Source organism: Chlorocebus sabaeus, chromosome 17 (genome assembly GCF_047675955.1).
Source record: "Chlorocebus sabaeus isolate Y175 chromosome 17, mChlSab1.0.hap1, whole genome shotgun sequence".
Classification (NCBI taxonomy): Eukaryota; Metazoa; Chordata; class Mammalia; order Primates; family Cercopithecidae; genus Chlorocebus; species Chlorocebus sabaeus.
In genome coordinates, this window is record NC_132920.1 from 52945355 (window position 1) to 52959958 (window position 14604).

The 14604-nt window shown below is 40.3% G+C and overlaps 1 protein-coding gene across 2 annotated transcripts in view; it reads right to left on the bottom strand.

Annotated features, from left to right (window-relative positions):
- The window catches only part of CILK1 (ciliogenesis associated kinase 1), a 39746-nt gene that overhangs the window by 19222 nt on the left and 5920 nt on the right, over positions 1-14604 (bottom strand). For both annotated transcript variants that reach the window (XM_007972240.3, XM_007972237.3), the window contains exons 3-4: positions 12040-12161; positions 10708-10787 (exon numbers count right to left, since the gene is read on the bottom strand). In XM_007972240.3, the coding sequence (XP_007970431.1) occupies positions 10708-10787; positions 12040-12161 (202 nt within the window). The remainder of the gene's footprint in view (positions 1-10707; positions 10788-12039; positions 12162-14604) is intronic.

Consider the following 14604-nt stretch of genomic DNA (forward strand, 5'->3'; position numbering starts at 1 on the left):
TGGGAATTGAGAGTTTATACCACCGCAGAAACACAATTATAATTTTTGTTTAAGAAAGAATTTATGAATACGACCTACTCATATCTGAGATTGTGGAGTATGTTGCAACATATGTTTAAATGTTAAGTACTTATTACTTTGCCTAATGAGGAAGTACAATGGTACATCTACAGCTCACATGAAAGGCAAAGATAACTCATCACGTGGGAAGCCCGTCTCAGCTATAGCAGAGCTTTGGAGGTACAGGCAGGAGATAGCCAACGTGGCAATCTTCCAAGCTCACTCAAACACCCAGTGAATTGCAATATATGTCACTGAAAACCCCAAACCTCCCACTTCCTGAGAGTATCACCAACCTAGACATCATTCAATGTGGCTCCAAATCTCAATGGGACACCAACACAGGAAATATAACTCACCTGCTGCTGCTGCTATTATTTGTTACACGTTATCATTGCTATCATTACAGGCTGACTATTCCCTACTCTGAAAATCCAAAATCTGAGATGCTCCAAAACCTGAAACTTTTTGAGCACCAACCCGACACTTAAAGAAATTGCTTATTGCAGCATTCTGGATTTTGGATTTTTGGGTTAGGGATGTTCAACTGGTAAAATATAATGCAAATATTCCAAAAATCTAAAAAAACCCCAAATTCAGAAACACTTCTGGACCCAAGCATTTCAAATAAGAGATACTCAATCTGTATCAATGTTGTGAAAGCTGGATTCTAACTAGCACATTATGGGAGAAATTAAAAGCGATCACTGAAGATCTACACGATTCCTTGACAACCTGTATGTTGACAATGCTCAAGTCTACATTTCTAATGTGCCTTCTCTACCCTTCTGAAGACCTAAATCTCTATTTGGATAGCAACTGGATGTCACTATCATCCCTATGTTAACTTATCCAAAACCACTTTTGTCCTCTCCCAAATCATCTCTCCTTCCTAAACTTTGGATAAGATTTCTAGGTACCTTGTAGTTATGTTGGATCCATCCTTACCCAGTTATGAGATTGTGTTGTATTTTCTATCAAAACATCTCATATCAGCCAGGCGTGGTGGCTCACGCCTGTAATCCCAGCACTTTGGGAGGCTGAGGCGGGCAGATCATTTGAAGGTCAGGAGTTTGAGACCAGCCTGGCCAATATGGTGAAACGCCATCTCTACTAAAAATATTTTAAAAATTAGCCGGGCGTGGTGGCACATGCCTGTAATCCCAGCTACTCAGGAGGCTGAGGTGGGAGAATTGCTTGAACCTGTGAGGTGGAGGTTGAAGTGAGCTGAGATCACACCACTGCACTCTAGGCTGGGCAACAAAGCAAGACTTCATTTTGGAGCGGCGCAGGGGGTTTGGGGGAGCGGGAATCTCATATCTGTCTCTTTCTACTTTCTCACTGCCTATGCCTGCATTGACACTACTTTCTTGCAGATCTTCCTTGCTCCAGGTTCTCTCCTATAATCCTGATCATTTAAACACTATCTTTCCCTTGTCACTCTCTCATTCACCCACAAAAGCCATCCATGACTCCTTTTTATATTTAACAGGGCTGAACTCCTTTCACTCTACCTAAAGAGAGAAACTTATTTTCCAACACTTATTAATACATGTAAAGTGTGCTCCGATCAGGTACAACTCCTCATTCCTTTTAAGTTCACTGTACAGTCGTGCACTACATAACGAAGTTTCAGTTAATGATGGACTGCATGTATAACGGTGGTCTTATAATATTATAATGAAGCTGAAAAATACTTATCTGGTATTTACTATACTATACTTTTAATCATTATTTTAGAATTGTACTCCTTCTACTTACTAACAAAACAAAACAAAACAAAACGAAAAACAAAAGTTAACTGTAAAATGGCCTGAGGCAGGTCCTTCAGGAGGTACCTAGAAGGCATTGTTATCATGGGAGAAGACAGCTCCCTGTGTATTACTGCACCTCAAAACATTCCAGTGGGACAAGATGTGGAGGTGGAAGGCAATGATACTCACGGTCCTAACCCTGTGTAAGCCTAGGCTAATGTGTGTATTTGTGTTTTCGTTTTTAGCAAAAAAGTTTAAAAAGTAATAATAATAATTTAAGAACAGAAAAAGCTTATAGAATAAGGATATAAAGAAAATATTTTTGTACAGCCATATAATGTGTATGTGTGTTAAGCCAAATGTTATTACAAAAAAGTCAAAAAGTTAAAAAATGTATCTTTATGAAATAAAAAGTTTCAGCAAGCTAAGATCAATTATTAAAGAAAGAAATTTTAAAAAATTAGTGTAGCCTCAGTGTACAATGTTTATAAAGTGTCCTAGGCCTTCATACTCACTCATTGATTCACCCAGAGCCATTTCCTACAAGCTCCATTCACGGTAAGTGCCCTATACAGGTGTATCATTTAAAAAAATATTTTATACTATATTTTTACTATACCTTTTCTATGTTTAGATACACAAATACTTACCATTGTGTTACAATTGCCTGTAGTATTCAGTACAGTAACATACTGTAGAGGCTTACAGTCTAGGAACAATAGGCTGTACCATATAGTCTAGCTACATAGTAGACTAAACCATCTAGCTGTGTCTAAGTAAGTATACACTCTATGATGTTTGCACAACAACGAAATCATCTAACCACACATTTCTCAAAACATATCCAGTCATCAGCTTATGCATACTGTATTTATTTACATTAATAATGTGCCCTTTGCTCCTTTTTGTCTATATCAATCCCAACTTTTGCTATCCTCCAACACCTGTTTTGAGTTTTGCTTCTTCCAGGATGCCATTCTTTTTTTTTTTTTTTTTTTTTTGAGACGGAGTCTCACTCTTCACCCAGGCTGGAGTACAGTGGTGCCAGCTCGGCTCACTGCAAGCCCCAACTCCCGGGTTCATGCCATTCTCCTGCCTCAGCCTCCCAAGTAGCTGGGACTACAGCATGATGCCATTCTAATATGCTAGCCTTCATTCATTCATTCATTCATTCATTCTACCAACAAATTTTCACTGAGCATCTACTCCATGCCAGGCAACAGATTATGTTCTAAGGATTCAGAAGCAATGCAATGGACATGACTCTTGCCCTCATGGACATAATAGGCCCTCCCCTCTAACTCCAGTTGAGCTCTATCAACTTCAGGTATGTTAACTATTTTTTATGAATTAGATGGAGGCACTTTAAGGGCAGAGGCCACATTTATATTTCTTGTGAATGCCTGGCACAGTGGCAGGAACACAGTGGTCTCATAATATATTCTTGTTCGTTGAACAAAGGACTTTCATCTGTAGGGAACATAAACAGCTTAATGTCAACACATCTACCTGAGCCAAGTGCCAGGGTCAACCAGAGAGCAGACCAGAGCTGTGAGGAGGATAGAAGGGAGGAAATCCATGAGACAGCACTGAGAACTGAGCGAGAACAATAACCCGGTAGTGCGGGGGACAATGAGGGCTCAGAGCTTGTTGTCCTTGTGACAGAGGGAGTTGTACTAGTATTAGTTGAATGAATGAATGAAGGCAGGAACTCTAGTAGGACTAAATCTATTGGTGAAGGTTGTTTTCTGTCTCTGCCCTAGAGCAAAGGGAGGGTGATTGTGATGTGGTTATATGTGAAAATATACTAATTGCCATTATCATGGAAAGGAACAATATTTTAGTAAAAGGACAATCCTCTCTGTTCATCATTCTAAAGATAACAGTACTTAATACTGGGTCAAGTTCCAAATGGATAGTATTAAACTATGGCATAATGGCAGATCTGTAGGAGAAGTAGCTGGCTTAGATGGACAAAGTGAATGTAATTACAGAGCTTAGAACCCAGTAAACACAGAAGAGGATGAAGGTATAGAAGTGATCAGATACATTCAAGAGGGCATAAGTGAGAGGAAGAAGTACTTCCTTCCCATCACGAGGTTGCTTCTATTTTCCACAATCCAAGGCATTGACAAGTTCAAAAAAGTTAGACATGGGTTAAACCAGAGACAGGCACAGCAAGTTTGCTATTTTATAGCACATGCATACACAGGTTTGTATGTATATTGTGAAATATTTATGAATATATATTCCACTGCTCATTCTTTATCCTGCCATTGTACTGGTACATACCTAATGGCATTCCTCATACAATTCCTTGAAATATCCTAGTGAACTTAATAGTAAATTAAACCAAAATTATAATAAGAACCAAACTTGAGGTTGTCAACTCAATAAATGCAAAGAGCATTCAGTATCAGTCAAGAATGGCCTTTAAAATGAAAGAAAAGATTTCTGATACGGACACATTTGGATGCTTATGATCAGCCTAATTAAATGAAGATTTATTCATGCCTACCACAGGGGGTGACATCTCTAAGACTTAGTATAACTGAGTCATTGTGTTTGGACCCTCCGTTCTTCAGAGCACCCTCCAGCTTGCAGAAGGCCTGATTGTGTGTTTCCATTTTGGAATTGGCTTAAGAATGTGTAAGGATACAAGCAGTGATTACAGTGATCTTTTGTCAATGCACCTGCAACCTCTGAAAATAGACGAATTGTGAGACCATGGTTTGTCTTCCTAAAAACTCAGAGCGTTCAAAACATTCCAGTGAAAAAAAGGAATGGCAGGCATCATTTTCTTACTGAACAGATGGGAAAACTGAGTCATGGTGGCAGGGGGCGGTAGATGAATTACTCCCAATTCCACCAAGAAATGTGTCATAGCTGTTATAGTGTCCAGCTCTACTCTCCCTTTCAATGCACGTAGCTAAATCTTTTTTTTTTTTTCCCTTTGTAAGACAGAGTCTTGCTCTGTCGCCCAGGCTGGAGTGAAGTGGCACCATCTCAGCTCACTGCAACCTCCACCTCCCAGGTTCAAGCAATTCTCGTGCCTCAGACTCCCAAGTAGCTGGGATTACAGGCCTGTACCACCACGCCCGGTTAATTTTTGTATTTTTAGTAGAGACAGGATTTCGCCATGTTGGTCAGGCTGGTCTCCAACTCCTGGCCTCAAGTAATCCACCCGCCTCAGCCTCCCAAAGTGCTAGGATTACAGGCGTGAGCCACTGTGCCTGGCCCACATAGCTAAATCCTGATTTGTTGTTTTGATCCTCTCAAGCCTAGATTAATGCTGTTTCTCCTCATAGACTCCCTTTTTCTCATTTACTTGGGGTAATTATTGTTTCCAAACTTATGTGGCAGTTCCCCTATAATGAGTCCTCTGTTCTGCAGTCTCTACCCACTACGGCAACTTCCTCTGGCATCATCTAGAACACCCACCACAACAAACTTGTGTCTTCTCTCTGCTCAGTTCATCTTATCATCAATTTGTACTCAGATGCAAGTATTGTGCTCATACTCCAGACCTCGTTCTTTGTTTCCACCATAGTCATGCTCCTGTAAACACTGGCCACCCCTCCCATCAGCCAAGCTTTATCCTCTCCCTCACTGCTAACTCTTCTTTAATCCTACTTCCACAGAGGACATGCACACTAATGAAATGAGGGGAAGGAAGATTCCAATTCCTCACATATCTCTTTAAGCAGCTTCTCTTTTTATGGGCCGTACTTCAGGCTCAAAACAAGTGAGGGAAAATGGCTGGGAAAGAAAATTAACCGCTAACAGACTATAAAAATGACTGATGAAAGACTGTATCTATAGGTTGACATATGCTGTATTTGTTACACTGTCTTCAAGTAGAAGCTTTTATAACAGATTTGTGAATATATCTGTAGACTATCTAGCCCTCTGTTAAGTACTGAATAATATAGCAATGGGCTATTATCAGCCTTATACACACAAGATCTATTCCTGGTAATTAAAAGTATAAGATCCTTATGTCATATACAGGTGCTTTCCATGTCTATTTTAACATGACATTAGTATTTCCTTATGAGTAGCAATGTCACATAGTGGGTTGGTGCGCAGACCAGCCAAGTTGCCTGATTTCAAATCATAATTCCGTTACTCACTGGCTGGAAAGTACTTATCCTTCCTATGCCTTAGTTTTCTTATCTGTAAAATGGGGAAATAATAGCACCTAATGGGGTTGTTCTGCAGGATTAAATATGTTATATTTGTAAAGCTTTTTTTTTTTTTTTTTTTTTTTGAGATAGAGTCTCACTCTGTCACCCAGGCTGGAGTACAGTGGTGCCATCTCGGGTCACTGCAACCTTTGCCTCCTGGGTTCAAGCTATTCTCCTGCCTCAGCCTCCAGAGTAGCTGGGATTATGACCAGCTAATTTTTGTATTTTTAGTAGAAACGGGGTTTCGCCATGTTGGTCAGGCTGGTCTTGAACTCCTGACCTCAGATGATCCGTCCACTGTGGCTTCACAAAGTGCTGGGATTACAGGCATAAGCCACCGTGCCCAGCATGTAAAGCTTTTTGAGCAGTGCTTGCACATTAATATCTTGCAAGAGTTGGTCATTAACAGTACTACTATTAACACATTCTCTCATTTTACCCTCCCACAACCTGTTAAAGTACGGAGGCAGACATGGCTCCATTTTTTGCCAATAAGAATTACATCTGACATGCCCCATCGGTGAGGAGGTGGTACTAAAACTGATTTGTAGGGTTCCAGTTCTGCTGATTTGTGCAATGTGACCTATAACAATAAGCCTACTTCCTCCCCTGGGCTTCTGATTCACAATGGAAACCCTTTTAGTTGGGGTCATTCAGAGATCACGCAACAGCAAAGTGCTGTTATGGTAAGAACTTTCCTGTTCAAAACTGTTTGACTTCCAGAAGACAGGAACAGACCTTCAATTTAATTTCAGAGTCCTATATGCCCGTTGAATAATAGAGGGATTTTCTTTCATCCTGGCAGAAAATGTGTGTGCTTACTTTTTCATTAATAACCCTTGGGCAAGGAAAACATCAAGCTACAAAGAAGGCTTTCTCCCCTCTACCACATTTTGTTATTGATGAATCGGATATGAATATATGGAAATAACCAGAGAATCTTCAAACACTATGAATTTATATAGGACACTTTCCTGCTGTGGAAACTTTAATTTCCCAGATATTATTAAATTCAAACCTATAATGTTTTTATCAAGAAGGCTACAAGGACAGCAATGCATAGAAAGGCAACGGGTTGTCTCAAGGTCATGCACAGCAAGACAGTGAGGAAACACAGAGGCAGAGAACCATCTCTTGGTGCAAAACATTGTCCTTCAGACTGCCCAATGCATTTCTATTTCTGGCACGGATAAGTGTGACCTGGATATCTGTAAGGTCAAGTCGGAGTTGAAACAGACTATTTGCATTAATTATTTAATTCCTGCAAAGGACATATGCTTTGGCATTGCTCAATCAGTACCAAGTAGAGCTGCATTTTCATTTCCTGTGGGAGGAAAACACTCAGTGACACGAAGTATGGCCATAGCAACTAACGGCAGCACTGTTCTCCCCTCAGAGGAGTCTACTCCTCAGGGGCAGAGTGCACCTCCTCACAGTGAGAATGGGCTACCAGAGACAAACCGGAAATTCATGTGACTTTGAAGTGCTTTAAGTGCTTTTTTTCCATTGCTGAAGGAAAGGAATATAGAGGTACATGTGCACTTAACCAAAGTCAATACCACACAAAAACCATTAAACAGTTTCTAAAAATCATTATCAGTGAAAATAGGATAGGGGCTGGGTGCAGTGGCTCAATCCTGTAATCCTGCACTTTGGGAGGCCAAGATGGGTGGATCACTTGACAGCAGGAGTTCGAGACCAGGTTGGCCAACATGGTGAAACCCCATCTCTACTAAAAACACAAAAATTAGCCGGGCGTGGTGGCACGCACCTGTAGTCCCAGCTACTCCGGTGGCTGAGGCATTAGAATCACTAGAAGCTGGGAGGCGGAGGCTGCAGTGAGCCGAGACTGCATGACTGCACTCCAGCCTGGGTGACAGAGTGAGACTGAAATTAGTAACTATACCACTTATAATGATTATTATTTTCTTCACCTCTTATTCTCTTGTTCTCTCTGAGCACAGACAGTTTTTCTAATCAAGCGTGGCAAACAGGCATAGGCTTTCTGAATCTCCACTCAACCACTTTATTGCAATGAGAACTTTCACAGGTTTTTGAACCTCTCTGAACCTAAGTTTCCTCTTTTTTGTAAAGACTAGATATCACCTATCCGTTCTACCTGATAAATTGGCAATGAAATAAGGTAACAGATAAAATGTTAAGCTCAAACTGGAACTGGGCACTTAATTGCTGAAGAAAAGTGTCAACAAGAATCTCTGATAATGGCAATGGTGTTGAGGTTATAAAAGCCGAGGTCCAACCTTCTCCATAAACTGAGCCTTCCCTGGTACCTTGTGGTCTGAGTGTCTAGTGCATAGAGGGAAACACAGTGCAGTTCCAACAGACTGTTTTGACATAGTAATATATGGATGCTAAATTATGTACTACAGATGAGTGTGTGTGTGTGTGTGTGTAAGATGAATGTATATGTAGGTATATATGCATGTGGGTATGTGTACATGTAGATGTTTGCATGTGTAAGCACGTGTCTTGGGGCTTGGGGTGCTTATGTGTGGTCTATGTGTTTGTGTGTGTGTGTGTGTGTGTGTGTGTGTGTGTGTATATATATGCATACATTTGATTAGGTAGAAGCCTGGACAAAAGGCTACTTTCTGGCAACAAGTATCTGGGTCTAAAGAATAGCAACAAAAATGAGAAAGAAAAGAAAACCAAAGAATATTAACTTTTGTTTAAGTCTACCATTCAGTTCCCAGTACTGAGAAAATAGCCTGAATAACTGAGACACAATGACTGATCTCTATCTGAAAATATGCTGTCTCTTTTGAGAATCCCACTGAGTTCTCGTTAATTTTTTTTCCTGAGCTCTTAATCTAATAAGTGACCTTTCTCCTATTTGTCCCTAAGATACCATGCCAGAAGTTTTTAATGTTTTGCAAATTCACACTATCTCTTGTGAATTCTTGTGAATAAAGGCCCAAGTGCTAGTTCTACAAATGTCAGTGGAATCAGAGAAAACTTGTACTAGAAACTTTTGACTAGAACTGGTTCACAATTTGACTCAGTCTTGCGCATGACATGCTGATTACTCAGTATGTGCCTGAGGCAGACTAGGACTTGTAGATAGCCTAAGTTTGTCTATGTTTCATTTAGTCTCTAATTGTAAGGGGCTACCTCGGAAGTAAAGGACAGGCTGGTAATGATCCCAGATGTACTATGCCACCTTCTTCAGCACAAGGTCTTTTCTACTCACTGTCAATTTACATCAAATCTAAACCAGCTAATCAGGAGGCTGAGGCAGGAGGATCGCTACAGCCCAGGAGTCTAAGGCCAGCCTGGGCAGCATAAAGAGACCATCTCTTAAAAAAAGTTTTAAAATCTGAACTGACTATATTATCAAAGGGCTTCAACCCAGTCTCCTTATTGAGTAATAAAACTCATTTGTTGGTACAATATTGACAAGGGCAACAACATCCTTGGACTGAGAGTAAATGGATTTCTACCTATGCAAAATCAGCTTGGCCCATCTGTCTGTATACTACAATGACCTCAAATGACCTCCTGCGAAGACATCTGACCCACCTGTGGATACATCCATCTGGTGGCTCTGCACTCACAAGTATTGATCCAACCCCAGCTGGGTCTGTGTCTAATTAGTAACGACAAGCAGCAATACTCCAGGTAGTTGCTGGAAAATAGAACCTCAAACTCATTGCTTCTTAATACCTTTCAAAAGCTCAGCTAAGAACAACAGTGATGGGGGATTTCCAGAATAGTATGTGGTCATCGTTCGTTCGGATATTCTAAATTTCTCCCCAGCCTAACCAGACCATCTGTAGAACAACTCAGACTGGCCCCTGTAGAGATTTTTTCTCTGATTAGGTGATGTAATTCTGGCCCCTGTAGAAATGTTTTCTCTGATTAGGTGATGTAATTGGCCTCCATTGAGGGATATGACTGACATCAAACTGCCCTCTAAAACCCGTCACTGTGTTTATGATAAAGTCATGTTACATACCATCCTTTCTAAAGGGTCCATGAAAAAAGCTTCTCCCTGGTCTTGGCATCAAGAATAGTTCTGCTTTTCTTGGGCAACTGGTCTGTTTTTACCTACGTGTGTTGTAACTGGTACTATTTCACATTTTGCATGGTCTGACAACGAGCTCACAATCAAATCTTAGCCTGCTTCTTCTACCGAAATAAAACTTGCTGGCATGTATTTTGAGGACTAACCTCACCTCTGGCTATATCCACACCTTGTTTTGCCTTTGTCTCTTTTTACAGTTTGCTAATTTAAAATTTATTCTATTTTCCTGTGTCACATACATTTTGTTAGACTACTTTGAAACTCGTTTGAAACAAATTGAAATATAAATACATTAGAAAAATGAGAAATAACAGTGAAGCACTGTTAGTGGACCAAACATAATACATGAAACTTCTCAGAATTCTAATTGTAAGTTTTTCATTTAACATACTAGTCAACGGTCAGGAATAATATTTAGATCTATAACCAACAAGCTTAATGTTAAAGCCTACAGAATAAAAACGTAAAGACACAATAAGCAACAAGGGAAATTCAGAGATCAAGTTATAAAAGTTAATATATTTTAAAATCCATTGTCAGCCTCTTAACTCTTTAACCTTTTCTGGCAGTCAGCTACAAAAAATATTAATGTTTCCTACAACTTCTACTTGATAACAACATTTCACTGCTCTTCAAAAGCACGACACTCCAAATCACCTACCGTGTTTGTGAATAAATGCAAGTCCTTGTAATATCTGATACATGATATTCCTTATAGCAGACTCAGGAAACAACTTATTTCTGTATGAGGCAGAGGAAAACAAAGTTATAAATCAAAGGCCAGATCCTTTGACAATAAATACTAAAGAATACCATTTGTCTATACAGGGGGGCTACCTTATAAACACCAAATATATTCACATGTTACAAAAACGAAAAGATTAAACATTCGATAGTAAGCCAAAAAAAAAAAAAGATTTTCCTCCAATATAGCATATAAAAATCAAAAAATCTCCTCTCTCCATGATATAAACTAAAACTTTAAAATAATTTGGTGGGGAAAATTTGAGGTCTTCCAGATGAAGCCCTTATGTAATGCAATGGCTAATATTTTCCTCCTGGCTGAGCAAAACACACAGCACACTGCTGTCACTGTCAATAAAGATGATATTTGTTCACTCAGATCACTCAGAGGGGTACTGAGAATGGCATTCATTTTGCCACAAAAAATGTGCCCAAGAGGTTCCACATGGTTCACCTTTAAAGTTCAAAATTACTGTCATAGGTAAATTTCTTATTAGCCTCCTTTTGCCAGCATGCAAGCACCTGAGTACTGCAGCAAGAGAGGAACTGAAATAAACCTAAGACTTTTCAACAAAGGTCTCAAAATCCAGGAAGCTGTGTCTACCCTTGACTTATAGTTGCTCTGCCCATATGTCCTAGTGGGAATGGAAAACTGCAATGTCTATTAAACCTGAGCTTCTTTGGATGAATAACTCTTATTATTATTATTTTTTTTGAGATGGAGTTTCGCCCTTGTTGACCAGGCTGGAGTGCAATGGTGCGATCTCGGCTCACGCCAACCTCCACCTCCCATGTTCAAGCGATTCTCCTGCCTCAGTCTCCCTAGTAGCTGGGATTACAGGCATACCCCACCATCCCGGCTAATTTTGTATTTTTAGTAGAGACGGGGTTTCTCCATGTTGGTCAGGCTGGTCTTGACCTCAGGTGATCCGCCCACCTTGGCCTCCCAAAGTGCTGGGATTACAGGCGCCAGCCACTGCGCCCAGCCTGTATGAATAACTCTTTAAAACAAGAAAATGACTGCATTAAGAACAGTTTCCCTGAATCTAACAGAGGGCCTCTAAAGTAGAAATATGGGTGGGCCCCAAACCTAACTGGCAGCTTTCAACATTAAAGCCCAGTAGCATGAAAGTTAAAGGATTGGAGAAAGAATCAGAATAATGCAGTAAGAAAAGAAGAGACAGAGAAAGAAAACACATCTGCATTTCCTATTTATTTCTATAATAAGATAATGATGACCAAACTGTACCTTTCTTTAATGAGCTGGTAAAGATTTTCCTTCATGTACTCGAAGATAAAATAAAGATGATCATTTTCCCTGATAACTTCTTTTAATTTGACTACGTTGGCATGGTTGAGCTTCTTTAAAGACTAAAGGCAAGGAAGAAAAACAAAACAAAACAAATATTAGAGAAAATCTGTTGTTGAAATAGAAAAGTAATCCTATGTATACTTGGAAAGAAACATCTAATTTTAGAACCACAGCAATGTCCTAAATTATATTTTATTGACAATTTAATAAACAGTATATCTCTGAAATTGATAGTAACCTTATATAGAAAAACTACTTCAATGAACTGACAAAAGGTACATATTCGACCAGTAACTGGTATTTCTAGCTGCCCCCAGCACCAGGCAATGTATCAGGGCTATTTTGGGCCCACCCCCTCCAGATGATGGAATTCAGGCTGTGGAAGTAGCCAGAGGGGAATCAATAAAAGAAGCTTAGATTTTTCTAAGCACTGGAGAATGCAGCTGTGTTGGGCTGAGATCACCAGATAACAGGCTGCAGACACTTTGAATAGGAAATTGTTCAAAATGATGAAGGGTTGATGGCCTGCTTCTCTTGACTTTTGTCGGACTCGTGTGTGTCCACGAGGCATAGAGCACTTCTTCTTCAATGTGAGTTTGAGTTACAGAGGACCAGAAGGAGATGGGAGGACCCTGAAGTAAGACAACAGAAATCCTTCTGCTTCCAAGAACAAAGGCAAAAAGTCAGGCAGTGGATGAGGAATTAGAGGGTGGCTCAGAAAATGGTGCATGGCCTTCCAATTACTCATCTTCACACATATGTACCTTTCGTCTTCCTGAACACATGCATACATGTGAGTATAGCCATGTGCACACTGTTTTCTGTTTGTATCCTTAGTTCCGTTGATAGTGAACAAATCACTTCTGTACTAGTGAGCAGCATCCCTGTTCTTGTACAGCAGACATACCTAAAAACTATTGCTTTGGATAGTCAGAATCTGATCGACTGTCTCCTTCATGAAAGCCTCCAAGTGTCACTTTGGCCAGTGAGATGAGTCCTTTAATTAAAATAGCCCTTTCCTCATACATAGAGAAGGGAGTCCAATATTAAGTTGATATCTTTGAATTTCACTAAAAACAACATCCTTTTTTATAAAACAAAGAAAACATATGAAGAGGAAAGTGTTAAAACGAATATCCTCATCTAGAAGAACACTCAGTGATAAAGTACCCAGGGTTCAAAGCTTGGGAATGTGTAATATGATCAGTTACTTCAAGCAGCTGGCAAGAGAGACGAAATATGGTCGGTAAAAGAGAACAAAATAAGACTCTCTGGAGCTTCCTCCCCAGAAGAATAGTTCCTGCCAAGATACTTCTCTGGCAGGGAATCCTCAGCTGTTTTGGTCAATTGTTTTGCTAGATCCTTCTAGTATGGACCAAAGGGGTTGATTACTTCTTTTAGTTGAGTTGGATTCCTGGTTCTCCATGAGTAACAAATATAAACTTTGCTTAACTTGTAAGTATTCACTAAAATCTCAGTGATCACAGCTATCTTTTATGCCTGTTTGCTTAAAACGCATCACAAGCATGCCTGAGGAAGCTAGTGGATGAGCAGCCTTGGGGAAAATTCATTCAGTGGAAAATGAAGTGGTTTTAAAGCTTTTCTGGGAGAGAATTCTAGGCAAGGAGTGGGGTGCCTCCAGCTCCTGGCCTGAAGTGTGTTTGGAGCCATGAATTACTGGCCCAACTCTATAGCAGCTCACAGCTCTTGTTTCTAGGTGAGGCTCATGAACAAGAAAGTCCATAGTAGATTAAAATAAGAAGAATTAATTTTGTGTGGGGGATGTCATGTGACTGGCTTTATGAAGCTGTATTTCCAAAGAAGCATCTTATTTTGGCTCAGGAAAGGATTCCAAAGCAGAGATAGAGGCAGGTCAGTTGTGTCAGAGTGGAGAAGCAGAAGTAGGAAATTAAGCCTGATCAACAGTCCAAATGGAGACTGTTTATCCTCATGGATGAAGCTTTCAGTTGGATATTACCAGTGTTGTCCACATCAGGGACTGATCAACAGTTTCTAACTATTAAAACAACAATGTACTGGGCCCCCAGGGTATACTGAGGCTTAAGATGCAGTGCTTGCTCTTAAGAGGCAAACAACCTAATTGGAAAGTCACGACATGGATATAAAATACATCTAATAAAATAAGAAAGATCATATTAAGTGCCAAGGGAATGACAGAAACAAGGACCATCAGAGATGTGTCAAGGAGTAATCAGCAAACCCTGAGTGGTCAGTGGGAGCATCACCGAGATGTGACTTGAAGGAAGAGTGACACCCGGATGAGCTTGCTGGGAGGGAGCGGGCATGTCAGGAGGGAAGCCCACTGCAGCTGAGGCCTGGAAACTCAGTGCAGGACTCTGTCTGGGGGATGAAGGATGAGAATCAACCTAATTTGGTTCTGAGGGAGACTCATCTGTAAGACTTTGGCTGGAGAAGTGGGCAGGGGGCAAACCATTTGGATGCCAGGTATATACCTGCTGAGTTCTTCTGGTGAATCTGCTG